Consider the following 27,063-nt stretch of genomic DNA (forward strand, 5'->3'; position numbering starts at 1 on the left):
CAACAATGGTTTCTTTATTTAATTGTTCTTAAAATACTGAGCAATCTCGCACCACAGTCATTAAGTAGACTATTATTCAACAAAATAGTTACACAATTTACCTTGTCAACAATCTCTTAAATGACAGTTCAAAGTGCAGAAGGAACTACTCAATTGATAATTCTTAATCTCACCAAAGAATCTTAACAACTTTTAAATGCCTACATGGTTTTGTGCTTGCCTCCAATTCCACTAGTCTTTTCATTCCTATCCTTTACTTTCTTAGCTTCAGATGGCGATGGAGTCTCCTTCGGGCGATGTCGGCCTTCCGGTTCCTCTCTAGTCTTCTTTCGATCGCCCTGAGCTACCCCGGCACTTAAAATCTCATTCCCGGAAGGGATAGCATAAGCTGCTTTACTGCTGCTGGCTCCAGAAATTCTTTCTTGCTCAAAAAACAGGAGCTTCACTATCGCGCGCAATGGCATGTACTCATTTGCAATAGCATCTGCGCGCGTTTCAGGCGACAATTTACGGCAGTCAATCAGCCTGCACAACTTCTTCCTATCGGCCTTGCTCATCTCAGGGTGCTCCTATATCGATACAAAGTTCAGTTTAGTGACATTACAAGAGTAGCAAGCCGCAAGCGGCAAAAATACTTCAAATTGGCACAATTGTGCCTTGTTAAGATATGCACCTCAAGGTATGAATTGATAGCTTGATAGAGCTGATCGTGCTCCTGTCGTGCGATTTCAGGTAAGGATTCTGCTAATTGGATGAATTTTGAAACCGGTAAAGCGACGTCCCTTGCAATGGTTTGGAGGTAGGAGTCGAAAGTCTTGCCCACCTTGGCCATGGACACCATCATCCTCTCGTTCTCTTCTTGTCGGCGAAACTGAACTAAGAAATTCTCCAAAACGGCCTCCACCGTGCCGATATCATGCGACTGGGGATCTGTCGGTGATGGAACGATCAGATCGTCTGCAGTGGCTTCATCCATTTGCCGGCCTGATCGTCTCACGAGCTCAGCCTTGACAGAAGGAGAGACCCCAACGTAGTTGGCAACTTTCAGGAGCCTGAACAGGAAACTGCCGGAGACCGATCCTGGCTCCGTCGGGATCATGCTGACGATGGATTCGAGTGCTCGACGGTGTTGACTCAGAGTGTGATCCGTTCGCGCTGAGGAGCTCTGAACATGCTCTCGGATCTCCTGCAGGCTGGGCAAGTGTTTGCATGCGTAGACATGGAGTGCTTCTCCGATGAGCCCTGCAGGGAGCTTCTTGGTAGACCTTACGGTGGATATAATCGACCGGAATAGATCGAGATGGAGCTCAGAAACATCCTCCGTCCACCAATCCTTGGGAGCTGATGTTCTTTGCTGCTTCTTCGGGTAGCCTGGCCTCGTGTAGGTGTAGGACCATGCGACCTGGAGATGAAAACTTCAACAATCTAAAATGCTCGAGGATCAGCAGTTGTTGAATCACAAACCTGTGAATGGTGCACTAGGATTTTTTCAATAACTGAATTCAGGCATGGCTGCACAATCCTATGCTCATCTGACCACCCGGACTGCCTCCACACCGTTTGCAGTGTGACAATGGAGTCTTTCCAGCCCTGGAGGATGCATGATTCGAAGAACGACTCGAGCTTTGCGGTGAAGTTTCCTTTGGCCACCGACTCGGTCATCCGGAGAAACTTGGCTGCTGAAATTGCTGGCACAAAGTTGTGAGCGCTGAGGTTGATGGAGATCCCATAGCAGAACTTGGCACACAGTTCGAAAGCTTCTTCTCCTCCCGGTATGTCGTGAAGGGCGATTGGAATTGACTGGCCGGTTTCGTTGTTGCCGGTGTCAGACCAGAGTCGTTGCAGGAGGCCACATTTCAGAAGGAGTGGAAACTACAGTTAAAATGCCCTGAAATCAAAAGCCTTGCAACCATTGGAATTTGGAGGCACTTCTAGTTTAGTATTCTTAATTACCAACCAACTTCAGGATAGGAATTGCATTTGTTCAGCCATGAGTGATCATGGAAACTATGAACTGCAATCCCATTTGTAGTTTGTCAGCTGATTCTCAAACTTGTTTGCCTATGATTCCATGGCAAGACAGTTACTTCTTTACCTAGTTCATACTCCATTCTCTAATATATTAAATTCCTGACGAAGAGGGAAAGTGGGGTTGTACCTTATGCAAGAGATACTTTGTGTTATTTACAAGAATTATGAGGTCAGCTGGTACATCCGACATCACAGACCTGCAACATGAGAATTTTCACTTGCAAATACAAGCTTCTTGTTGGTCTGTTATATAAGTAACAATTGCATACCTTACGGCCTCCTCGGTGTAGAAGGTGTCTGGTTTCGATCCAAGTTTCATGTACTTCATCCTTGCCTGAGTGCTTCCCTTGTACTACTGACATGAGATCTTCCTCTATGAAACTCTAGCTTGTAGGAAATAGCAAACTGTGGTGGCAACATGAACAAAACAAGTTCTATATAACTCAGGTGGGACTCAGAAGCAACACTTGATTGAAGAATAGACAACAAGTTGAACAACTGACAATTTGCCAATCTTTTTATATGCATGCGCCTTTTCTTGTAAATGTAAATCCATCTAAACAAGCTAAATTATTCATACAACCATGTCCTAGTGTGCTACTAGTTAAAGTGCTACTTTAGCTCTCTGATGTAGGGAGTGACATTTAAAAGAAAACTTGTTTTTTGTTGTGTAAAGAAGAGCCTACAAGAACCTTGATATTTCCTAAAATCATATAAGTTTAGCCACCAAAGAATTGGAGAATCCAATCATCCCATGAAGCTACAAAACTTCTGCACATGGAAAAAAGAGGAACAATTAGGAGAAAAGCTTCTTTACACTTGAGCTAATCTAGATGCTAATGGAAGATTGCACCTTTTTTTTGTTTTTTAACTATGGTGTGCACTGCGTGGCGAATAGTACACATCTCAACCTCTCAGCCACAATGCAGCATTGTTTATGTGTTTTTAGAATGCTTTACTGAATATAGAGGTGATCAAACCAAATAATTGTAAACTAGTCAAAGCTTGTAGCTGAAAGTACCAGTTGCAAAGATCTGAAGGATGTGGTTGGAGGTCGGTCCAGCAATGGCGCATGGATCTGCAGATGACCAACTCAGTTCCCTCTCACTAATCCTGTGCCTTTCTCTATCACATGAAGAAAATTTAAGTAGATGGAACAGAGAAGAAGTTGATACTGAAAGACAAAGAAGACTTCTATGGAAGAGATCCTCTTGAGCCCCTAACATACACCTTCTATATATACCTGTAAATCATGTAATAGGTATTGCCAGAGAATCTTTGAGCATTCTAGCATCAACAGTCAACTTTGTCAATCAGCATCCTAATTTTCTTAAATCATCTAAAAAGTAGAACCCTTTGTTTTAACTTTGAAACGATCCAGCATCTGCCACCCACAACAACCGCATAACGACCATTGTGTTTTTTAATCAGCAAAAGTAGAAGCTAGTGGCCTCTGTTTTGTTATTGAAACACCTTTTCAGCACTCCTAACCGAGCGCAGAAATCAAACCGCCCTGTGATCTTTAGTTTATTTAGGAAATATTTATAGCAACCTCCATCAAGAACAGCACTTTGGAATTCTTTGAAATTTAAGGCCATCATAATTCTCAACCACCTTGCGGCCTCAGCTTCCAACGAGTCGACTGAAACGAGCGGCGATGAGCTTTCTTTTGTGCGTAAACAGAATGATGAAGTCATTGAAAGGGCGAATGATGCACTCCACCTCTGGGGATCTGGGTGATCCATGATTGAAGCCTCATGGTGGGAGCAACTGTACAAAGGTGTGGAACAAGTAAGATCCACGTGAGACGCGTCCCTCTCCCACTACCTCGCGGTAGATTCTCTGCCTCGTCTTCTTCTTTGGCCTTTCTTCGAACATGTTTGATGCAGTCCGACTCGATCAGACATGAATCCCAACAGCTTTGGTGAATGGTGTTCGATCATGATTCAAAGTGCTGGGGGGTTGGTTTCAAGGTAGCAGTGCAAATGGAAGTGCAGCCTGCTCCAAAAGCTGAGGTTGTCTGAAAGCTTCGACAAGCCCGACTTCACTTTGTCTGCACTATCTGGCAAATTAGTGCCTGCTTTGTTGTCTCCATTGTTCTTCAAGTAATTGATAGTTTCATGACAATTTCAGGTTATAATGATGTTCTAGAAATTTAGATTTTCCATTTTTTTTATGAGTGATTTATTAAATTTACAATAGCAGCTGGATGCAGATCGATTAAATTTCTGATGCTGAAGAAAAAACAAAGATTGTACGAACTCAGTTCAATTTTCTCAGGCTGAACAGAGTTAGGTGTCCAAAAACGCCATGTCAAATACATGAAATAAATCTGCCACATGAGTCCAGTTCCACAGAGGAATGATGCATATCCATGTTGCCTAAGAGAACAGAGGAGACGAAAGCTCACTGTGATAGCAACTTGGAGTCACAAGCTACAATCTTCACTCTCTTAACTGGCTCATTCAATTCCTCACTTTTGAAAGTTGCGTCTTTCAAGATGAACGTCCAAACATTGTCACAGAATCTATAGGTGTGCAGATGACCCTGCAGAACAGTCCCAGAGCTTAGGTATCTCAATTAGCATATTATCAAAACAAAGGCGAAATAAAGATCAAAATTGGTTTGTTCCTATCCATGACATTCTGTTACATTATAACTAAGAAGTGGTAGTTTCAGTTTAAATCAGTAGTATGATATAGAGGGTTGGAAAATTCACATTGGAATCACTATCCTTGCATGATATGTTGTGCCTGACAGGTTAACAACAAGCTTTTACCTTAATAGAAACCTTGCTCTTCACTTGATTCTCCAAAGCGTCAGTCATGGACTAGAAGGAGAAAATATAAAAATGAGAAACACCCATAAGTATGACCTCAGAAGTCCCAAAAGGATTTTAGTAACTCGCTACGAATTTAGCTTACCCTATCAAACTGCATAAGAACTTGAATAGCAAGATCTGGGCTCAATCTTTCATTGGTAACCATCTCATCTAGAGTTTCTGTCAAGCACATACCAATACGGGACCTTCGGTACAACTCGAATGTGGACATGGTCTAGTCTAGCAGGAAATTCAGTGGCAAAAGTCAATGACCCAAAGGGGGAAAACCTGAAACATATCAAAGTCAACATGAAACAAGGAAGTTCTGTTTAATTATTTATAATATAAAGACAGCAGACCACTGTTAAATGTATTAGAAATTGGACTTGCTAAAGTAAATTGGTCTCCACCGGAATGTCAGCATCATAAATTACTAGATGATGTAAGTATTATCATGCAAAAGAGATGTTCTTATTGACAAAAAAATGACATTATTGTTAAGTATAATAAGAAGGGAAAAAATGTATTGCTCACTTTTTTATGCCGTAGGCATCTAGGCATATACATAATATCAGACTTGATATACCATATCAAGTTATCAATGCAGATTTATCTTTATGTGGACATGATACAAAAGTATTGATATTAAAATATGAAAAGGAAAAGATCTTCCACAAATATCTAACTATAACTTCAAATCCAATATTATTTGAGAGAATATTAAGAGGTAGTTTCATCTCTCCACCGTTTAGTCTCACATTTAAAAGAAAGGCCCTCTTGGGCAAGCTTAAGCATCAAGCGGCACCCAGAGAGTTTAGTCTCCCTTGGCCAACAATTCCTTCGACAATACATCAACAAAGAGAGGATAAATTGAAAAAAAAAAAAAAAGATGAAGTAAACCTAGGATGGAGAGAGATGATAGGGAAAAATATCTCAAGTGGCCTGCTATATGAAATGACACATTATTGCACATTGCATAAATAAACTAAGGGAAAGCAATAGCACTTGAGAATCCCAAAGGAAAGATAGATAAGTCAACTCAACCTTTCGCCATTAGTAACAAATTATGAAGAAGTGATTTGTTCAAGTCTTCACAAGAGATGGATAGCACCACTTAACCCTTTGTTGGACATACCAAATTTGTAATAATAATAAGAAATGATATTGATAATAAAATTTTAGAAAAGATCAAGAGGAAACCATAGTGCTCAGTTTTCACTAGCTCCAGTAGCGCAAATGCAACACACAAATAAAACACCAAAGAATCTGTTGAAAGAAGATAGGGAGAAGAAGAAGAAATATCTAAATGCTACTGAGGTAAAGGAGAAGAAGGGATCATCAAGCTTTAAGAGAAAGCTACTAGGAAGAAGCAAGAAGAACGAGGGGAAAAGATTCCTACAGAAGATATAGACACGAGACAGATCTGTTGCAAAGTTGTAAAAAGAACATACAAAGCACAAAGAAGGAACATGAGGAGCAGCACAAGGAGAATATCCAAGGATTCTATCTCACGATGTCCAGTACTCAATGTCAACGATCATCATGTCCACAACTCAATCTCATCAAATCCACAAGCACCACTCAATATAGGCCTCCAACCCTCAAGCATATGAGCTATCTAAGCTCCATGATCTTCACGATCAGCACATGCACTATCCAAGTACTTACACACTTGAAGCACATGCCAAAATATAAAACATACATGACTTAAATCATATTCCTAACACATCAAAAAAACATATTAAGTCAAACCACAAGACAAGAATTGTTTCCCCAACACAAGTTTCTCTTAGTGATCAAGTCACTTGGTGGATAACAGAGGAGAGACAAAGTGGATAAGGGGAGTTCAAAACCATGAGCATAGGGTAGCAACAAAAAATTGTGGTGGTTGGCATCCAAATGAAGTTCGTTCCAAGGCCTTGGATGTGGTATTTTTTAGAGAAGACAAAAAGGAAAGGGTTAGGATATCACATTGCAGGCTCAAGCGAGAAGACACAAAGTGGATGAGAGAAGGCCACGATCAACCTACCCTTATGGAAATATCTCCTCAAAAATCCTAAAACTAAAATGATAGCTTTGATACCAAGTTTAGAGAAAGGTAATATTTTATTACTGATTCAAGATACCAATTATATAGGTATATATAAGACAAATAACCAAACCCTAAACCCAATATACATATGTGGCACAAGACCCACATTGTCACTATTTCAATAGCTTATTAACTCTATTAGTATTACTAGTATCAAGCACATAAAATTTAGATCTCAAATTTTGATTAAAAGAGTTAAATCAACAAAACAAGACTATTGCATAGCACTCCTGAAAAGGTGCTAGCTAGCTCAACCAGTAAGGGCCATAGAAATTCAGTAAAGGTGATTAAGATTGAACTGACATAAATACTTATTATGCTATAACTTCCAAATTAGCCTTCAACACTTGTTCAAAACAAACTGCCTATCTGCTTTTATTTTTGGGAAAAAGAACTTATATTTCCACTACACCTAACAAAGACAATACTATTTACTTACAGTATAGTAATGTGCCTGAATAATAATCTAGAGTGCGTGTCATTTATTATTCCTTGAAGAAACGACAAAGCTTTAGACTATCATTAAGTCTTGGCAACATAGAGAATAAAATAGACTTGATCTTTCTAAGTTAATCAACATTCAATATATGGAAAGCCAACAAAGAAAGGTAAACCAACTAATATTCAGTTTCAAAAGTATATGTTGATCCTGAATGTTTTCTGAGTAACAAATTTCTGAGAACTCCAGGAATTTAATTGGTAAAGTGACACACGATGAAGGAAAATGGTCACAGTACCATATTAACTTCTGACAGGGGACACCAATGTCATGCGGAAAAAAACAACAATTCTTGGTGATTAGGTTTGGCCTGAATTAGTGGCTCCAATGCAGTGCAGCCCAACAATTTTTAGGTTAACATATTGGGCCCAAATTCAAAAAATTAAAATAGCCCAGCCTAGTCGATCATAAGTTAAGCCCAGCCCTACTCACTAAACGACGTCATTTCAATTAATGGAAGAAAAAAAGGGGCTTTCTTTTGTTTGTCGTTTGGTGCATCCAGGAGCAACATACAGCTGAAAGCACAGTTTCGGAACAGCAATAGGGGCTGCTCAGTTGGGTTTCATTTTTCAAGCCGTTCAACATAATGAGTCCAAGGTCATCTCCTTGCCTCTCTGTTTGTTGAATGTTCATTATACATGTATGTATTATTATTTTCGTATTTAGCCCAAGGTAGTTGAAGATCTTGGCTACGCCTGAACATTAGATAATCAACAAACTTCATAAACTTACAAAAAACATAATGGGTCAAAATTTGTTTTCAACCACAAACAGGAAGTAGAAAGGTTAATAGTTGAATGCTCCTTGCACTATACCCCATTATAAAAAATTCTAAATATCTTTAAGGACGGTCAAATCTATAAATTTCTGCATTTATTGTCCTAGCCAGTTAAATTTTTTCGCATAGTCAATCAATTTTCTTTAATTTTATCATTGTTGTGAACACCTCTAGCAAGAAGCTCAATCGGTCGTAAGAAATTCAAAAGTAAAAAAATCTAAATTGAATATCTTCTAAGGAAAGAAGGAATATTACATTATGCAGTAGCAATTTGCAATTTTTTGTATACAATTGTAAGTTTAACTTAACAACAATGTGAAAATCATCCAATTTAAAACAGCAATGCCATTTAAGATTTTCTGTTAGCCATGAACTTAAAGTAAAATAAAAAATAAAAAATGGCAATTAGCTATGAAAAAATAAAATAATGTTCTGCAAGCATCATAATTATTATTGGGAGAAATGTAACTACATCATCTTCTTACCATAATCATTGAGTATTTCATTTCCTATGCACGAACCAACAACTTATACCATAACAAGTTAAAATAAATAATCAAGTAATTACAGAAACCTGAAGAAAATAAATAAAGCATTTTGTTACACGATCTAAGAATCCATATGGTGTAAAAAGGAACACCATTATACCCCTTCTTCTACCTTTTACAATCAGATAAGCCACCAATTACAATTTTCTTAATCCTAGGGTTAGTGTCTCATGGTTACTTGCTTAACATAATTATAAATTTTTAATATTGTGAACAAGATGAAAAACAAATAGATGCCTCTTCTCGGTCCTAAAGAAACCTTAAACTAAGGTTCAATTAGTCTAACAGCAAACAAAAAACACAAATCGAAATAGACAAAATAACAATCTGTAACAAGGAAATCAAAACAGATTTAGCTATTTTCAGTTCAGCAAAGTCTACCATAGCCTAAACCTAAATTCAAAATCAGAACAATAAAATCAAGAACAGAAACAAGGGGCTTTCTCATCACACGCGAAATACAACGAAAATGAAACACAAACACAACGCAAATAACCTCCGATCGTGAGATCTTGTGCTAAATCTTGACCGTCGATAACCCTAATCGCAGCCGGTGAGAAAAACTTAAAAGAAGGGACTTATGGAAGGCGGATGATGGCGCCGGAGGCAGGAGACCGAGCTTGGAGCGCGAATATACGAAGGAGAGTGTGAGGTATACGAGAGAGAGGTCGGTTTCCAATGGTGGATTCAAATCCAGAGTCTTATAGGGCGATGGAATTGGGAGGAAGGAATATATATGGAGAGAGAAAGGAAGCTCCAGGAATGATTTGTCCGCATAAGAATACGGTGCGTACCGTGGATCTGCCGTCGGCTGTCTACATAAAATGGAACTTTGGACGATAGACGAGTTGGAGCTTGGCCGAGTCAGACCGGTTCCTAAAATTAGACCCGACTTGCCGGTTTAAACTCATATCCTCTTGGAATTTTTTTTAATTGCCCCCTTTAGTTTAAAAACGCTCAAAAATCTTCAATCAGTCCCTTACGTGTATAGATATATATATATAACGAGGGAGGTTTCTTTAATTTTCAAAGATCATGGATCTCTAAGCACGAGTGAACTGAACGTCATATTGTGCTTGACCGGTAAGCTCGTTTTGATTAGTCAGACACCCGCTTCGGCCGAGTCAGATTGAGAATTCGGTGACCGCTCAATCCGGTGACCGCACCCTGCCCATTAATGTACGCCCGAGGCGTCTCCCCAAACCCTATTCTTTTCGTGTCGCCGCACAGACACACTCCCTCTCCGGCCGCCGGACGTCGTCCACCTCTGGCGAACTCTGCCCTCTTCGTTGACGCAGTAGGATTTCTTCCCTATTTACTTGCATCTTCTTGTCTTTTTTCATCAATTCGTGAAAATTCTTAAGTTTTCGTTATATGCTTGTAGCGAGTTTCTAATTTCTAGATCAGGCAAACTCCATTTGCTTCGTTGACGCGGTAGGACTCTTCCCTATTTACTTGTTTCTTCTTGTCTTTTTCATCAATTCATCAGGATTCTTAATTTCTGGATCAGGCGAACTCCATTCTCTTCGTTGATGCAGTAGGATTCTTCGCTATTTACTTGCATCCTCTTGTCTTTTTTCATCAATTCAACAAAATTCTTAACTTTTCGTTATCATATGTTTATGACGGGTTTCTAATTTCTAGATCACTGAAACCGTATGCGTAAAGCATTAGATCTTAAACTACGTTAGTAATTCTTATTTTTTGTTATCATAGGAAAATTCAGGCGATTCTGCCCTCTTTCTTACATCCAATTGTTTTTTCTCCTCCCGATGTTGATTCCTAGGTTTACATTACATCTAGGTGTTCTTCTTTCGGTGTTTAGGATTGACCTTCTTGAAATGACTATTTTTTCAATAATTTAGAACGTTCACCCTATCTACATGTGGGACTTATGTTTTGTTCATTGTTATAAGTTTCTTTTTCTTTTGTTTTTTTTCTTTGAGGTGCTTTAAATCCTATCAATTCTTAATACTAGGTGGCATCAACTTACGATAAACAATGTGAAAACTCTTTTTTTTTAAATTGCTGAAGGATTTGTGGGTTTGTAAATTGTAATGAGCTTATTCACCTCTTGAATAAGGAATCGAGTCAAATAGTAGATACATTCTGGTAAAAATGGAGTGAAATGATGGCCTTCTGCTCTCTTTCTTGTGCAGTTTGCTGCAGTGTCGTAAATCCTTTTCTTCCTAATCCTAACTCCTTATGAATGCAATAGAGGGATTGTAGATCACTATGAAATTTTTTGTTTAAATTTTAAACCTTGGATATTGGAAACAGATCATATAATTCTGATCTGATGCTTCATCTTTTTATGCTCTGCCTTTAGTTTAAAACCTTGACATTTGATTAATTCTCTTTTGGCGGTCAATATGCTGGTCTATACTCAGTGAGCTATACTCTAGTGTATTAGTATTATTTTTTTAACATGAATCTTGAAGTGAACCTTGATGGAGGACAAGGGTTATATATAAACTGAAATATAAGTAGCCATTGTTTTCCAGTTGAAAGTTTGGTCAAGATCCTCATTGCTCATATATTATGAGGCCTTATCTAGCACTCACCCTTTAGTTATTAATAGGGCCGTAAATGGGCCAAGCTGAGCTCGAGCCAGCCTAGGCTCGAGCTCGGTTTGACTCGATTTATACTGGCTCGACTCGAGCTCGCTCAAGCCTGTAGAGTTGAGCTCGAGCTTGAGCTAGATATTTAATTATGGGCTCGAACTTGAGTTCGATTTTTTTATTAATTTTTTAATAAATAAATTAATATATTATATATTATAAAAATATATATTATTATTGGTTTGTTTGGCTCGATGAGTCACCGAGCTAGTAATAATTAGGCTCGAGCTTGGCTTGATTTCTAATCAAGCCGCTTCACGCTCGGCTTGAGTTTGGTCAACTTCGAGCTCGAGTCGAGTTTTGATCGAGCTGCGTGACCGGCTTGGCTAATTTGCACCCCTAGTTATTATTCCATTAGGTGAAATATTTGAACCTGTAAAGTTATTGTGGTTGCCAACATGTTTTACTTGTAGATTTGGAAAAAATATTATCAATAATCATGCTATCCTTCAATACCTAGATTTTTTTTTAATAGGATAGTTCTTGCTTCAGCAAAGAGAATGCTACAATATATAAATGACGAATAAATTTGCTGCAAAGATCGCATTATAAGTTAATTATACAATGTCTATAAACCTTGCTTGCTGTCATGCATTAGAATATATTTTCTTCCCTTTGTGAAAGGTTGAACTTTCCATATATTTTTTTTTGATATAGCTTAACTTAAGAAAACAAGATGAGGTTATAATTCGGACATTTTTGGAAGCAATAACATGTTATTCTTTTTTTGGGTAATTTGTGAGTTTTCTTGAGGTTATACTTTGGTCAATTTCATGATATCCTTCAATACCTAGATTTTTTTTTATACGATAGTTCTTGCTTCAGCAAAGAGAATGCTACAATATACAATATTTAGTAAATGACGAATAAATTTGCTGCAAAGATCGCATCATAAGTTAATTATACAATGTCTATAAACCTTGCTTGCTGTCATGCATTAGAATATATTTTCTTCACTTTGTGAAAGGTTGAACTTTCCATATACTTTTTTTGATATATCTTAACTTAAGAAAACAAGATGAGGTTATAATTCAGACATTTTTGGAAGCAATAACATGTTATTCTTTTTTTTTTTTGGGTAATTTGTGAGTTTTCTTGAGGTTATACTTTGGTCCATTTCAGAAGCAATAATACGTTACAGTTTTTTTTTGGATAACTTGTTAGTTTTCTCAACCACCAAAGAAGTCAGAGGTTCTAATTTGGTCAATTTTGGAATCAATAATATGTTACATTTTATTTTGATAACTAGTTAGTTTTCTCAACCACCAAAGCAGGCATAAGACTGAATCAATTTGTTGGGCAGGGCTCCAAATCTTTGTAGGTAACCTAGTGTCAGATTTCCATTGCATTCAGAGGACAAGCATGATGTTTTAAGTGCATATATACTGATGATCATTGGGATCACAAGGTTCATTCTCTTATCCAAAACCACTTGGCTTAAATGATACCTCAGCTAAATGTGCTTCCTTAAATGAAAATTCAATTCTTCACAAGGTGCATAAACTATAAAGTTCTGACTGTCATATAGGATGTTATTTTTCTACTCCTTAGCCAATGATTCATGCAAGTCCTTCAACTAAATCATCTCCTTGTGTTGGTCACACCAAAATATTCAACTTCTGCGGTAGATTGACCTACTGTCTTTTGCAATTGAGATGCGTTCTGTATTTCAATTTAGTTTGTTGATTTACAAAAAGGTAGCTATAGTGTCATATGCCTTTGTTTTATGCAAAGAACGTTTTTGTGGTGTAGTGGTGTTAAGTCATGCAGATGTCAGTGCCCTTACCTGCATTTGATTGGTTCCTGATATATTGGTATGCTCATTTTTTGCTTCTCATATGATTGTGTATCATACAGTTGATTTGAAATATTCTTAATATTTCCAAAGGAGCTCTACTGTAATTTATCAAATGACATTTTTTATTATTATAAATATTTATGACTTTAAACCATTGAAGGGGTTAGTAATTTAGAAATTTTACTTGGAATTGTTTTATATATTCAGTTTCATTTTGGTGTGATGACAATTTTTATTATTATAAATATTTATGACTTTAAAACATTGAAGGGGTTATTAATTTAGAATTTTACTTGGAATAGTTTTATATATTCAGTTTCATTTTGGTGTGAATTTTTAATAGAACTTCTATTGAATAATGTATTAGCTCACAAATTTATAAATATTTTCAAGGCAATAACTGCAAATCTTTATGGGAAGCAAAGGTCGTATACCTCCTCATATGAGGCAACCTCTACCTGGTCCTAGTTTGCTCCACCCAGATCCATTTGGTGCAGGCATCCGTCCACCTGGTGCATTTCCTTTTGATATGTTGCCTCCTGTTGAAGTGATGGAGCAGAAACTCGCTTCGCAACATAGGGAAATGCAAGTACTTGCCACTGAGAACCAAAGGTTTGCAGCTACCCATTCTTCTTTAAGGCAGGAATTGGCTGCTGCCCAACAAGAGTTGCAGAGATTACAGAACCAAATGGCTGCTGTAAAAGCTGAGCAAGATCAACAATTAAGACTGCTCTTGGATAAAATTGCAAAGATGGAAGCTGACTTAAAAGTTTCTGAATCTCTTAAAGCAGAGTTGCAGCAGGCTCATGTAGAAGCGCAAAGTTTGGTTACAACAAGACAGGAACTAATATCTAAAGTACAACAGATGACTCAAGATTTGCAAAGGAGCCATGCGGATGCTCATCATATCCCATCTTTGATTTCTGAACTTGAGGCTCTCAGACAAGAATATCAACATTGCAGGTCAGGATCTCCCTATCGCAGCGAACTTAATTTTCTCAATGAAAATGCTTAAGTTTCTTCTTAAAAAATTATTGCAGAGCTACATATGAGTATGAGAGGAAATTGCGTATTGATCATTACGAGTCTCTTCAAGCAATGGAGAATAATTATGTTGCGATGGTGAGGGAGGTAGAAAAGCTGCGTGCTGAATTGACTAATGCCAGCCAAGACAGAATTAGTGGCAATGCTTTAGGTAGATGTTTCATTTACATGCCTTTTAATATTTTGTATAAGCAATGAAAGCATTTTATTGTAAACTGTATAAAAGCCTTTGTAAATGTTGTGTTAGGTGGCCAATTCGGAGCAAATGCTAACGCCTACAAGGAAAATATCGCATCTGGAAACCATTCTGTTGGACAAAATGTTTATGAAGATGGTTACGGAGTTCTGCAGGTTTCACCATCAGAGTTTACTTGCAAAAAAAAAACAAATTCTAACTTTGCTTTGTGGAGCTCATCTCTTCTATTGCCACTATAGACATTTTCTTTTAATTTCCTTCTACTGTGTTTTACACTCGATCTATATGTGAAAATCATCTTGGGATACAATTGCTTTATGTTCTTAACTACTCCAAGAAATTAGTTATCTAGGTGCATGGATTCAGGTGATCAGTTCAAAGTCAGGTCATTTAGTTTGTCTCATTTGAGGTCCTACCAGACCGCCATAGAAATTTGTGTTTGTGATTCTCTTTAAGTGTTTCCTTATGATTATTAGATTTAGAATATTTATTTTCCTACTAATATGTTTTTGTAACTTCAAAATGTGATACAGGGGCATCCTGGAGGTGCAGCACCATATAGTGGAAGTGCACCTGGTCCTGCTTCTGCACGGGGTGTATATGATCCCCTGTCAAGGAGCCAAACATATGATGCTTCCAGAGCCCCTGGTTATGATGTTTCGCGAGTCACAGGCTATGATGCCGCACACATTGGAAGCTTTGATGGACCTAGAGGCACTCGCAGCCCTTTGACCTCTGGACATGATGTTGCTAGAGGAGCTGGCATGGTTCAAACACCGTCAGTCACAGGAAACCCTGCTGCTCCTTATGGGTCTGCACAGGCCCCTCCCTCTTACGGTGCAGCCGTTGCTCCACCAACTTATGGTTCTGCACAGCAATCAACATATGGATCCGGGCAGATGCCAACTGCCTATGGTACAACTCAACAAGCATCGTATGGAATTGGACAGACTCCAGCAGCCTATGCTACAACACAACAAGCAGCATATGGAACAGGGCAGCAAATAACTCATGCTGGAGGTGGTTTTGAAGCACCTCGTGGCGGGAACACTGGTCGTAGATGAAATGAAAAGGCTTAGCCACAGTCTGGGTAAAAATTTGAGATTTTTTTTGTTGTAAAAACTTGCGTCATATTGATATGCATAGTTGGCTGATGACTTGATTGTGATGTTTCTTCACCTTGGTCTATTTCTCAGATGTATTAGGAATTCGTCTTCAAGCAGTCTATCTACCCCAATTTTACTATGTAACATTACCGTGTCTATTGCTCCCCCCATCTTACAATGTAACATAATGTACCATGGGGTGACCGAACTAATTTCCCTTGCATGAATTTCTGTCATGATACTTGGATGCTAAATTGTTTCCATGCTGAGACGACTGTAGTGTTCTGTGTCCTGGTGATATTTAATTTGCGATATTTGTTGTTATCGTCTTTTTCTATTGCTGCTTCTTCAGAAAGACGAACAGTGCAGTTGATCTCGCTTTTATTTTTAATTATACTTGTGTCCTTGTTTCTTATTATAGATTTTTCTATGGTAGTTCCTATAATTTCCCCGGACGATCAACCTCACAAGCAAAATACCGATTGAGAATTGATTAGTTTATCAACCTCACTGGTAGAATATGCAGCAATCTTAAATGCAGCGATCATGGTTCCTAAGTTGCCGCTGGGATTATTTAGGTAAAATCTGTGGATCTATAGTCTACTAGCATGTTACATATTCTCTTATGATGTTAATTGACACAAGATGGTGATATTTTATTTAATTTATGGCCAAGTATGAGGATACGTAGCATGCTATTTGTAAACTTATTTTTAAATTTGTAAGAAGACTAATCGAGACGAGGATACCAGGAAAATTAATATTTCTTGAAGCCTTTCATTCAAACAAAACTGAGTTCATACCTTCCTTAATGGACATCTCAACGACACATAAATAATTGCATCCTGTTTAGTTCCGTCTCAAAAACACAGATGGAATGAGATTGAAGTTGACAAAATATTTTATCAAACCATTATTGCACGATCACATGATCAAGGTTTATAATATGCATCCGAATTTGCTTTGGAGGGAAGGCTTAATTTTTCGTCAACCAGCGATGGCACACCTTGTTTTGCTGGGTTTTTGTCTTGTTTCTCTCCGCCTGCCAATTGAACCAGGGTTGATGAGATGTTTTACCGAACCACACCTTGTTTTGCTGTCCATCGCACGCGAGAGATGAGTGCCACCTGCTCCCTGTGTCATATAATGGCAATGCAAACGACGTGCCAACCACGAATCTCCATTTCTTTTTTTCTTTTTGACTCGGCCATCCACGTCAAACGGACTGCATTATTAACCCCTGGTACGGGTGCAGAAAGTATGAGCTCTACTTGGCGTGTTCAAGACTTGATCAAACACTGATCAGTAGGACATAGGTAAAGACAGAACTGGAGGGGGTCAGCTTGAACGTGGGTTAGAATTTGCTTAGGTTTCAAACTAGAGGGACTTAAGGAGAATGAAGAAGAAAGAGATAGGGTTTTGTGGAGCCGAAGAGTCCTCTTGTGCTTATTTTCTCTAGTATTTATATAGCTGTTAAAAGAGTATCTCCATGTTGCATTCTCCTCTATTATGCTTGCATGAGTCAGTGAAGGAACTTGATCCAATAGTCATTAGTTGCTTCTCCATTCACCAAGCTAGCACGATTTGTTTGAAGGGGGCAACTAGAAGATCAGATTTAACAACCTTTTAACCATTTTTACATTCATCCAGTGCCATTTGTTTCAAAATAATATTTGCAATCGTTCCTTGGATATTGCAACTGCCTTCTTATCCACATGTCCATGCATTTTCAGCAAGTCATGTAGCGTGTGGGCTTGATCCGAGGGCAGATGAGGAAATGAGGTCGATGTTGAGTGACCTTGAGGAAGACCAAGTCGATGGCCGAGGCCAAGGCAGGGAGGATGTCGAGATCTGAGACTGGGACATGAATAATGTTAGGAGATAAGGCCGAGACAGGAGCAATCTTGATGGTTGAGATCAAGATAGGGGCGATGTCAATGACTAAGTGTGAGACAGAGAGGATGTCTGTGATTGAGGGCGTGATATGAGTGATATGCGGCCGAGTCAGTGGCAATGTCGACGACTAAGGCTGAGGCATGGAGGATGTCACGACCTGAGGCTAAGACATGAATGATGTTGGAATTTAAGATCGAGATAGGACAATGTCTATGATTGAGGTCAAGTCTTATAAAGGTCTTGTCTCCAACTAAACTCTATTCCTTTAGATAAGCAGGTTCGATCAAACCTAAATCTCATCTGAGTTGGATTTAATTTTCTTTGGGTCATGTCTGATCAGCTTTGACTTTGACTTTGACTTTGACTGACATTTTAACATGACTTTTGATCATACGAACCATATGGAATCTATAAGATTATACCACATTAGCATGTAATAACAACACCACCAGCGATAATACGGCATGACAATTAGGATGCGTTTGGTTGGGGTTATCCTTGATAACCTTGGTTATTCATCTAAGGTTATCAACGAAAACCCTGTTTGATTTAGGTAATCGATGATTTCCGAGTAATATTTCATATCCGACACGTCAGCAAAAGAGACATACAACCCAAAATCGGAAAATTTCCAAAAACTGAGGTTTTTCTTGATTCTGGAATTAATGAATTTTTTTTATCCAAAATACCCTAAGAGAAAAATATAATAAAAAGAAAAATGTAAAGAAAAAATATAAAATAAATAAATAAATAAATAAATAATTTTAAAATGTAAAAAAACACATTAAAAAAATTTTAAAAATAGAAAAAACATTAAAAATAATAAAACATGGAAAAAAAACAGAAAATAGAAAAAACGTAAAAAAAATTTTAAAAAATGTAAAAAATGTTTAAAAAAATTTAAAAATTTAAAAAGCGTAAACAAAATAAAAAAAAACGTAAACAAATTAAAAAAACTTTAAAAAATACACATAAAAATAAAGAAAAATATGAAAAATAAAAAAATAAAAAAAACGTAGAGTTTAAAAATAATAATAATAATATATGGTTGGTTTTTTAAGTAAGGGTAATATAGTAAAATATTAAATTAAATTATTCATTAAAACCTTAAAATAAATAAATTTTGTTATATTACTTAGATAATCAAATAATATTTTTATGATTTATTCTTCATAATCTTAATTATATGATTATTTAATAATAAATTATACATAATAATTTAAATCAAACGTACCCTCGTAGAAAAGAGGCATGACTGTTGCAAAGGGTTGTCCATTAAAATTCCTACCCGCCCTCTCCTTAGTACTCTATATAAGATGCTAACAACGGCCAACGTGGAAAGGAAGAGGGCTACCATTCTTCTCCTTTCTAACTAATTTGAGCGGACTATTCTAAGGTACCATTCTAATCTCTTATTAATACCCTAAAGACCGACTAGCTAGAAATAGATCCGTTAAAGAGACCCATCAGAAGCTAACCCGCAAAACCTGATTCATCACGGAGCCAATCAAAATCCGCTCTGGAAGCTGTTGACTTGCCTCGATCAACCCGATCAGAGATGAATTAAATTTAAATTTTAAATCGGACGGCTCTCGTTGCCAAATTCCAATAATTAAACCGTTTAATTTCCCCGATCATCGGCCACGTCACGGCGGCGTCTGCCATCCAGCGGCAGGCGCTGCGTTGCGTCACGCCACGCTAGCCGGTGTACAATCCCTTTCGGCGCAACCACTGCCCCCGGTCGCCGTTCAAGGCCGGCAATCGGCCACGTGGCGAGGGCTGTGGCGAGATGGCTGTCGGCCGGTGGCGGACCCACCTACTGCTTCTACTCGCCCGTTACGAGATCGTATCGTACCTGCCGAATCAAATCAAAGCGGTTTTTTGGCTTCGTAGCGGAAGCGGTGGTTGTTGGGTTGCGTATTGAGAGCGTCGCTTCTGGTCTTGCGTTCCACATTCGTTCGCCCTCCGCTTTCTTTCTTCCTCGTGATTTCTTCGCCGATTTATATATACTCGATCCTCCCCCTCTCTCATCGGAGCTGGAGAAGAGGAATCGGGGCTGTTATTCGGTTCTGCGGTTTCAGGGAGAAATCTCGGCGGGGCGTGTTGCGTTTGGGGGTTTCTAGGTCGCGGGGAGCTGAATGCGGTCGAGAACCAGCGTGAGGGCGGCAGGGACGGCGGCGTTTAGCCCGGTGAAGGAAGAGAAGGTGGAGGCGGAGAAATGGGAGGTGAGGCCGGGTGGGATGCTGGTCCAGTCTCTCAGCTCGCACGCCGACGCTGTCGGCGCTCCCGTCCCCGCCATCCGCGTCAAGGTCAAGTACGGCGCCGTCTACCACGAGATCTACATCAGCTCCCAGGCCTCCTTTGGTAACGACTTCGTAATCTGATCCTCTTTCGCGATCTCGGTTTGGCTCGCGCGAGCAAGGTGGTCGACCGATTGCCTGAGTGGGTTCTGCAACAGGGGAGCTGAAGAAGGAGCTGTCTGCGAGGACGGGGCTGCACCCGCTGGACATGAAGCTGTTGTACAAGGACAAGGAGAGGGCGTCGGCGACCTTCCTCGACGCCGTCGGCGTGAAGGACAAGTCTAAGGTGGTGTTGACGGATGACCCAACGGCGAAGGCGAAGCGACTACTGGAGATGCGCAAGACCGACAAAATTGACAAGGCTGTGAAGTCCGTCTCCGCAATCAGCCTTGAGGTCGACCGTCTCGCCTCCAAGGTATTACATTGCACTTTCCTCCCATCTCAACCCCGATCTCAAGCCCGATTCTAAAACCGCAGGTAACGGCGCTGGAGGCGATTGCGAACAAAGGCGAACGAATCGTGGTCAACGACGTGTCCAATCTCATCGACTGCTTGATGAATGAGCTTGTTAAGCTGGAGGCCATCGACGCCGACGGAGATGTGAAGCAGCAAAAGAGACAGCAGGTTACATGAATTTCACTTTTTTTTTTTTTTTTTGAGGTAAACAGGGACTTCAATTCTTCGTTCGATCCCTCGTTTGACTGGTTCTTTGCTAGAGCACAGATTAAGAGAGTGCAGAAACATGTGGAAACGCTCGACTTGATCAAGCTCAAGAACGGTCAAGCGAGGAAAGAGCGGCAGCCTCAGTGCCAACCACCGCAGAAACTTCATTCGCCGCCGCAAGCAGTGCTGCACTCGATTCAGCCCCAATACCAGCAACAAATGCAGCAACCACACAACCCTTTTCTACAGCAAAATCACCACCAGCAGCAGCCGGCGCGTTCTCAGTCAGCGTTCTGGGAACCGTTCGATCTGCTGACACCGTCCACCTCCACGCCCACTTCCGCCACCACCTCCACCGCCTCCTCCACTCCCCACGCTAGCTTCGATTGGAAGCTGTTCTGAATTGCCACTGCCTTGGAAAATTCAACAATGCGGGCGATCGATCGATTCTACTACTAGTATTCTCTGTGTCATTGTGTGTAATCTATTGATAAATAAATGGATATATACACCGTATGATCTTGTCGAGATCTATCGCTTGAAGGTAAACAAAGGCTGCCGGGTTCCATATTGCATAAATTTGTATCCCAAAAACATTATTCATATTGAAGGTCAATGTTCATAGATGTAATTTCAAACACATAAATATATATTGGTAAATGGGTGGTTGATGGAATTTAATGGATATTGCCTCTACCGTTGACTGTGTTATAAGTCAATCATTTAGCACATGATGCAGGGCTGGAACCTTATTAGAACATAAATAATACTTGGTGGTCCTCGAGTTCACGTTCTTTAGGTTGAACTAGATGCTGTTTGTCATGTTCTTTAGATCTTTATTCAATCTCGATGAACTTAGTTTTTGCTTGATCAATTGCAAAATCCTCACGAGAATAAACATTTGAAGGCTCCTAGAATCAAGACTCGAATCCTTACTAGTAAACGGACACTGGCTGGAGGATACATTTGTCATTTCGAAACTCAGTGGCATTGTAATAATTTTTATCTATGTTGGGGGCAACAATGTCTTATCACAAGCTGATGTAGGCGCCTTTGATAAGTTGGACTCGAGGAACAGAACATCTTAAACGCAACTTCCTCCTCCCATTCAAAATTCTGTTGGACGATGCCGCCACGTGTCGGGATCTCCGCACCAGTTCCTCCTCGGGAAAACCCAACTCGCGTGCGTTTCAAATTTTGGTCATTTAAACGGTCGAAATGGCCAGCCAGGCGAGCAGTACTTGACGTCAGATCGCTGGGCCCCGACGATGGACGGCGTTAAATCGCGGAGCCGATTTGAATCCACCCAATCGTGACACCGGCCACTCTTCTTCCTCTTCCTCCGCTTCGACGCCACGCTCGACGACTCTTTTGATGCGTGTGAGCTGCTTCTTCTCGCTTCTGCTTCAAGAAAGGTCGTCGCCGCTGGGCTCCGCTGCTGCCTTCCTTTTCGCTCTTCTCTTCGCTTTCCAGAAGCGTAAAGACGACTGCTCCGAAGTCGACGGCGACAGCGCCGGAGCCGCTTCTTTTCCTTTCATACAAGGTACGCATTCTCCTTCCTGTTCTTCCCTTTCTGCCGGAGCACTAGATAGCTCGAGCCGGCGATTGCGATGCCTCGGTTGCTATTTCTCCGGCGGTGAAAAGGGCATTCCTGTCATTTCGTCTTTGAAATGCCATTTTTTCTGGGTTTTTTTTTAAAAGGAATTAAAAATTTTAAACAAATAATCCCCGATTTTTAAAAGATAATATTTTTTCGGCAGAACCAGAACGATCGCCGGAGCGAATCATGGTGGAAGAGCACGAGGTTGTCGCCGCAACGGCCGATGGATCAGCGGATCACTGGCTCTCCCGCGCGAATCTCCTTGTCCCTGTCGCCCTCGAGAAGTCCCGGTCTGCCAATGGCTTCGTCTTGCGCTGGAAATCCATCGCTGAGAAGATCGAGCGCGTGCCCTCCTCCCTCTCTGACCTTTCCAGCCACCCCTGCTTCTCGCGCCACGCTCTTTGCCGCGAGCTGCTCCAGTCCGTTGTGGCCTCCTTGTCCGAGACTGTTCAATTGTCTGACCGATGCCTCGGGGCTGATGGCGTCGCTTCCGTCGGCAAGCTCCAGATGCAGAGCGACCTAGACGCCCTAGTCTGCAAGCTTGACCTCAACCTTCGTGACTGCGGGCTCCTCGTCAAAACCGGCGTCCTAGGCGAAGCGGCTCTCCCTCCGGCAACCGCCTCGCCGGTGGCGGATGCCACCAGCTTTAATCTGCGCGAGCTACTCGTTCGCCTCCAGATAGGGCACGCCGAGGCAAAGCATCGAGCTTTGGATGGGTTGCTCGAGGCGATGCGGGAGGACGAGAAGAGCGTGATGACAGTTTTGGGACGCAGTAACATCTCCGCCCTCATACACATGTTGACAGCCACATCCCCCAAAGTGAGAGAGAAAGCCGCCACCGCGGTCTCCTTGCTCACTGACTCAGGGAGCTGTGAGAATTTGCTTGTCTCCGAAGGGGCGTTGCCATCTCTGATCAGGCTTCTGGAATCAGGGAGCTTAGTAGCACGAGAAAAAGCAGTGATTTCCCTTCAAAGGCTGTCCATGTCCGCCGACACTGCCCGTTTGATTGCCAGCCATGGTGGTATTCGCCCGTTGGTAGAAGTGTGCCAAATAGGGGACTCCATCTGCCAATCGGCTGCCGCCGGTGCACTTAAGAACCTCTCTGCAGTTGCAGAAGTGAGGCAGTGCCTCGTGGACGAGGGAATTATTAAGATTATGATCAATCTTCTTGATTGTGGAGTTGTTTCCGGCTCTAAAGATTATGCAGCTGAATGTTTGCAGCATCTGACATCTAGCAATGAGAATTTGAGGAGATCAGTTGTATCAGCTGGAGGAATCCGGTGCCTTATTGCATATCTGGATGGCTCCCTGCCGCAGGAACCAGCAATCTCTGCATTGAAAAATCTGGTTGGTTCTGTATCCAAGGATGCTCTGATTTCGCTTGGTCTGCTTCCTTGCCTTGTTCATGTGTTAAAACATGGATCCTTGGGGGCTCAGCAGGCCGCTGCAGCTGCCATTTGTAAGTTTTCCAGCTCAGTGGAGGCCAAGAGAATCGTCGGAGAGTCTGGATGCATTCCTTTGATTGTAGAATTACTCGAGGCAAAGACCGATGGCGCAAGAGAGGTGGCTGCTCAAGCTATAGCTAGCCTGATGATTCTTCCTCATAATTGTAGGGATGTCAAGAAGAATGACAAAAGTGTGCCAAATTTGGTTCAGTTGCTCAATCCCAATCCCCAGAACACAGCAAAGAAGTATTCAGTCTCCTGTCTCCTAATCTTGTCGTCAAGCAAAAGGTTGAAGAAGATGATGATTTCATACGGCGCTATTGGCTATCTCAAGAAACTGTCAGATATGGACGTTCCCGGCGCAAAGAAGTTGCTTGAGAGATTGGAACGACGCTGTCTTCGCGGCTTGTTCACCAGGAAATAGTCTGAAAATTCTGCCCATCTACTTGGTATTCCTTGAGCTCTATGTTTCACCATCTCTTTGAAGCATAAACTCAAATGGCCTGTAAGCTCAAATCTAAACCTGCACTCATCAGAACTCTGTCATGTGTTTCAACCTTGCTGTTTCAGGTTATGTTCAACAAGTCAGTAGCTTCTCGTATATTTCATTTGTGCTTTCTTCAATTTATTTATCGTCTGTTAAATTAGCTATAAGACATAAATTGGTTGGGCAGGCTAGAGTGGAACTATTCAAACTGGTTTAGAGAGGTAAAATTGAAAGAAAACAGCTGGTAGGATGGCCTTTTGATAATGAATTAAAAGGATGTGATGTCCCTTTTAATCTTTACTGTCTATAATGACTATTTAGGCACCAATCTTTGGATTGAAAGATTTGGTTGAGAATGATAATTGAGGACTGTAGTACCTAAAGAGAGGACACTTGAAACAGATTGAAGTTAGCTGTCAGTGTGCTAGAAACAATCAGAAGGGTGAGTTTAATACTCTAACTAGTTGGCTGTTGTTGTCACTTATATAAAGCTATGCCACCAACCATATGCAAGATCAGGAGAGCCATTCTTCTTTAATGCTGAGTCGCTTGAGCATTTTTGGTGATGGTTCTTGTCTTTTTTTGTGTTCATGCATTTGTCTATTTTGGCTTGTTGAATTCTTCATAGACCTAAGCATGGTGAAAAAGTCTAATATAGATGGAAAACAGGTCAAGTGGTTTAGTGTTGATGTATTATTATTCTTTGATCAGTGCAATGACTACATGGTCGAATTGCATCTCTGAGCACTATCGATATGTACACTCAAGTGTAGTAGATATGGACATGTAGTGGTGGTGCTGATCAACTAAAAATGGAGCATTACTGATGGTTTGAGATAATGCTTCAGTGGTGGCTCGAGAGTGGAAGCCATGTAGTGGACCTGATATCGCCCTAAATAGTGCATGTAAGCAATGTCAACCACGTCGTGCCGCGACCTAGATATATCGAGCGAGCACAAAGGTTTGGAACTACAAGCCAAGGCCTCCTAGCATCGTCCTAAACTTAGCCAAATTATACATCATCACTGATACTTGATGAATGAACTCATTACAGTTCAATCATTGGGCTGCAATCCTAACAAAAGAGCTCCTCCACTTGTGCTTCATAATTACAGTGACACTGAAGGCAACTGCAACCATGAAATGATAAAGTGGAGACGAGTCATTGAGCAACAAGAGGAGCCCCCATTGTGCCTTTCACCAGCATTAAAGTCCAACCAATCGTCCATGCAAACTCTATCACTAGCGTCATCATCAGGAACAACCAGACCCAATTGATGGGCGAAGTGACTCATGGCACAAGTCCTATGCTCATCATTACAAGCCTGCCTGCCCTCCCCTTTGTGCATGATTCATCATTAATAAAGTATAATAAAATTCAGATATATTCAGGCTCATAGTTCATCTTTGCTTATAAATAGCAGTGGAGATACACGGTGCATGAAAACAAACACACACTGATCTGACAGATGTGCTCCGGTAAATCAGTCGATGTCTTCAGAAGAACCACAAGGGTGGTGATGAACAGGTGATAACATTGATTATCTTTCTTCTCCATTGTCGTTCATGTGATCCTTCCTTCACGACTGAGCTCGCTCACAGGTTGGCAAAGAGGAGGAAGAGAGGAAACAGGCCACTGCAGGTGGTGAATCTGATGCTCTACTTGGAGAACAGAAGCATCATGGAGGAGAACAAGATTCTGAGGCAGAAAGTTGTGCTCCTGACACAGGAGAACACAGCCTTGCTCTCCCACCTCGGCCATCAAGCACCGTGTTAAAAAAAAACATTATTTTATTGATAAACTGTTGTTTATCTGCTTGTGTTAGAATAAAGGGCAGGGCTAGTTTGCTGAAGAAACACAGTAGAAAGCTCAACAAAAAAAATGCCTCAAATAGCGATGGACATATTCCATCGCTAGATGCATATTACGATGGAATAACGATCAAATATGTACCGTTTTATAAACATAGATATCAGTTGTTGACACTATAGCAGTAGATATTAAATATCAATCTTTAAATATAGCTATGCATATTTGAAATATCTATCGTTAATTGTTAATTTTGGAATATCGAAAGAGTATTGAATAGATTATTGGCATTCGGTCATTAGCGATAGATATTTTAAATATCCGTCGTTAATTACGATGGAAAATTAAATTTATGTCGACAGATATTTCAATAATCTATCGTTAATGACGATAGATATTTAAAATAACGGTTGTTAATTAAGACGGAAAATTAAATTTTCATCACTAAACTATGCTACAGTGGCACATGACCTTTTCGTTTTTCCTATTTTTCCTGTTTACATATAAATCAATTTTCCCTAATCATTACTGATCCTGTCCGGAAGCTAAGTCAGACAGACCGTCGGGTGAGGTGGATGGAATATTGACTGAGTTGTGATGTCCCGGAGGGGGGTGTGTTGAGATGGCTTCTGTGTTCACTAAGTTTTCAGAAGTCTTCTGGTCAACGCTACATGTAGCCAGTGACCGGGTTGACCCGGCCTCCGGTACCCCGATACTCGAGGCAGATCCAACGAATATATAAGTACAAGACTAAGCCATAAAATAATAAAATGCAGAGAGAATATGGACGAAAAACGTACCCTGGCCCAGGGGGCGCCCTCGGGTGAATAACGATAGATAATTAAATAATTCGTCGTTATTAGAGATAGATTAATTTATATCTGTCGCTGTGAGTTACGTGTAAATATATCTGCCAAAAAATTATAGATGTCTGGGCTAAATAGAAAGGTTAGCGATGAATAATTAAACAACGACAACTTATTTAATTGCCCGTCTCTAATAGCAATGGATAATTAATTATCCGGCGTTGATAGCGATGGAAAATTAAATTATCCATCGCTATTAGGGACGGATTAATGTATATTCTATAGCTATCAGTGATAAATTTTAAAATATTTTATCGCTAATAGTGGCAGTCATCCATCTATCGCTAAACCAATGTCAAAAATTGGGATTTAGCATCCTAACGGCTAAATGTACATGCAGTAGTGACAGATCATTTTAGTCTGTCGCTATTTATGATATCCATTAACATTTCTATCGCTACCTAGAGACGGAATTTTAATGACCGTCATCAATTCCATCGCTATTAATTGTTTTTTTTTTTA

At 40.3% G+C, this 27,063-nt stretch overlaps 5 protein-coding genes across 10 annotated transcripts; 3 read left to right on the forward strand and 2 right to left on the reverse strand.

Annotated features, from left to right (window-relative positions):
- Positions 1-86: 86 nt before the first annotated feature.
- On the reverse strand, positions 87-3,261 carry LOC121992105 (BTB/POZ domain-containing protein At5g47800-like). The gene is made up of 7 exons (XM_042546258.1): positions 2,885-3,261; positions 2,724-2,802; positions 2,301-2,436; positions 2,159-2,228; positions 1,465-1,872; positions 674-1,402; positions 87-569 (listed from the first exon to the last, which is right to left on the reverse strand). Exons 3-7 carry the CDS (start codon positions 2,357-2,359, stop codon positions 201-203), a joined length of 1,635 nt encoding a protein of 544 aa, XP_042402192.1. The 5' UTR covers positions 2,360-2,436; positions 2,724-2,802; positions 2,885-3,261; the 3' UTR covers positions 87-200.
- A 976-nt stretch (positions 3,262-4,237) lies between these two features.
- Positions 4,238-9,560, reverse strand: LOC121992108 (transcription initiation factor IIA subunit 2-like). Of its 3 annotated transcripts, none has more exons than XM_042546263.1 (4): positions 9,266-9,560; positions 4,956-5,087; positions 4,811-4,861; positions 4,238-4,578 (listed from the first exon to the last, which is right to left on the reverse strand). In XM_042546263.1, exons 2-4 carry the CDS (start codon positions 5,082-5,084, stop codon positions 4,438-4,440), a joined length of 321 nt encoding a protein of 106 aa, XP_042402197.1. In that variant the 5' UTR covers positions 5,085-5,087; positions 9,266-9,560; the 3' UTR covers positions 4,238-4,437. The 3 variants fall into 3 exon arrangements, with proteins under 3 accessions (XP_042402197.1, XP_042402196.1, XP_042402195.1); XM_042546262.1 differs by having other exon boundaries at positions 4,956-5,092; positions 9,266-9,558; XM_042546261.1 differs by having other exon boundaries at positions 4,956-5,140; positions 9,266-9,557.
- A 350-nt stretch (positions 9,561-9,910) lies between these two features.
- LOC121992110 (protein FLX-like 2) lies at positions 9,911-15,805 on the forward strand. Of its 3 annotated transcripts, none has more exons than XM_042546266.1 (6): positions 9,911-10,066; positions 13,582-14,151; positions 14,229-14,383; positions 14,480-14,583; positions 14,962-15,518; positions 15,625-15,805. In XM_042546266.1, exons 2-5 carry the CDS (start codon positions 13,601-13,603, stop codon positions 15,490-15,492), a joined length of 1,341 nt encoding a protein of 446 aa, XP_042402200.1. In that variant the 5' UTR covers positions 9,911-10,066; positions 13,582-13,600; the 3' UTR covers positions 15,493-15,518; positions 15,625-15,805. The 3 variants fall into 3 exon arrangements, with proteins under 3 accessions (XP_042402200.1, XP_042402198.1, XP_042402199.1); XM_042546265.1 differs by adding an exon at positions 12,694-12,798 and having other exon boundaries at positions 9,919-10,066; positions 14,962-15,805; XM_042546264.1 differs by having other exon boundaries at positions 14,962-15,805.
- Positions 15,806-19,347: 3,542 nt separating this feature from the next.
- LOC121992111 (BAG family molecular chaperone regulator 1-like) lies at positions 19,348-21,074 on the forward strand. The gene is made up of 4 exons (XM_042546268.1): positions 19,348-19,794; positions 19,889-20,145; positions 20,208-20,354; positions 20,454-21,074. Exons 1-4 carry the CDS (start codon positions 19,569-19,571, stop codon positions 20,793-20,795), a joined length of 972 nt encoding a protein of 323 aa, XP_042402202.1. The 5' UTR covers positions 19,348-19,568; the 3' UTR covers positions 20,796-21,074.
- Positions 21,075-21,558: 484 nt separating this feature from the next.
- LOC121992112 lies at positions 21,559-24,062 on the forward strand. Of its 2 annotated transcripts, none has more exons than XM_042546269.1 (2): positions 21,559-21,936; positions 22,154-24,062. In XM_042546269.1, exons 1-2 carry the CDS (start codon positions 21,768-21,770, stop codon positions 23,860-23,862), a joined length of 1,878 nt encoding a protein of 625 aa, XP_042402203.1. In that variant the 5' UTR covers positions 21,559-21,767; the 3' UTR covers positions 23,863-24,062. The 2 variants fall into 2 exon arrangements, with proteins under 2 accessions (XP_042402203.1, XP_042402204.1); XM_042546270.1 differs by having other exon boundaries at positions 21,637-21,936; positions 22,160-24,062.
- Positions 24,063-27,063: the final 3,001 nt, after the last annotated feature.

This window comes from Zingiber officinale, chromosome 6B, assembly GCF_018446385.1.
Source record: "Zingiber officinale cultivar Zhangliang chromosome 6B, Zo_v1.1, whole genome shotgun sequence".
Taxonomy (NCBI): domain Eukaryota; kingdom Viridiplantae; phylum Streptophyta; class Magnoliopsida; order Zingiberales; family Zingiberaceae; genus Zingiber; species Zingiber officinale.

Bases quoted from the DNA above. Each gene is read 5' to 3' on its own strand.
- LOC121992105 (XM_042546258.1), bottom strand. From the start codon at position 2,359: ATGAAGTACATGAAACTTGGATCGAAACCAGACACCTTCTACACCGAG. The intron at 1,873-2,158 runs GTACAACCCCAC...TTTTAACTGTAG, and splicing joins CAAAGTATCTCTTGCATAAG to TTTCCACTCCTTCTGAAATG. The intron at 1,403-1,464 runs GTTTGTGATTCA...TTTCATCTCCAG, and splicing joins TCCTAGTGCACCATTCACAG to GTCGCATGGTCCTACACCTA.
- LOC121992108 (XM_042546263.1), bottom strand. From the start codon at position 5,084: ATGTCCACATTCGAGTTGTACCGAAGGTCCCGTATTGGTATGTGCTTG. The intron at 4,862-4,955 runs GTAAGCTAAATT...TTCTCCTTCTAG, and splicing joins TTCTTATGCAGTTTGATAGG to TCCATGACTGACGCTTTGGA. The intron at 4,579-4,810 runs GTAAAAGCTTGT...ACTGTTCTGCAG, and splicing joins AGAGCAAGGTTTCTATTAAG to GGTCATCTGCACACCTATAG.
- LOC121992110 (XM_042546264.1), top strand. From the start codon at position 13,601: ATGGGAAGCAAAGGTCGTATACCTCCTCATATGAGGCAACCTCTACCT. The intron at 14,152-14,228 runs GTCAGGATCTCC...AAATTATTGCAG, and splicing joins CAAGAATATCAACATTGCAG to AGCTACATATGAGTATGAGA. The intron at 14,384-14,479 runs GTAGATGTTTCA...ATGTTGTGTTAG, and splicing joins AATTAGTGGCAATGCTTTAG to GTGGCCAATTCGGAGCAAAT.
- LOC121992111 (XM_042546268.1), top strand. From the start codon at position 19,569: ATGCGGTCGAGAACCAGCGTGAGGGCGGCAGGGACGGCGGCGTTTAGC. The intron at 19,795-19,888 runs GTAACGACTTCG...GTTCTGCAACAG, and splicing joins CAGCTCCCAGGCCTCCTTTG to GGGAGCTGAAGAAGGAGCTG. The intron at 20,146-20,207 runs GTATTACATTGC...CTAAAACCGCAG, and splicing joins TCGACCGTCTCGCCTCCAAG to GTAACGGCGCTGGAGGCGAT.
- LOC121992112 (XM_042546269.1), top strand. From the start codon at position 21,768: ATGCGTGTGAGCTGCTTCTTCTCGCTTCTGCTTCAAGAAAGGTCGTCG. The intron at 21,937-22,153 runs GTACGCATTCTC...TTTTTTCGGCAG, and splicing joins TTCTTTTCCTTTCATACAAG to AACCAGAACGATCGCCGGAG.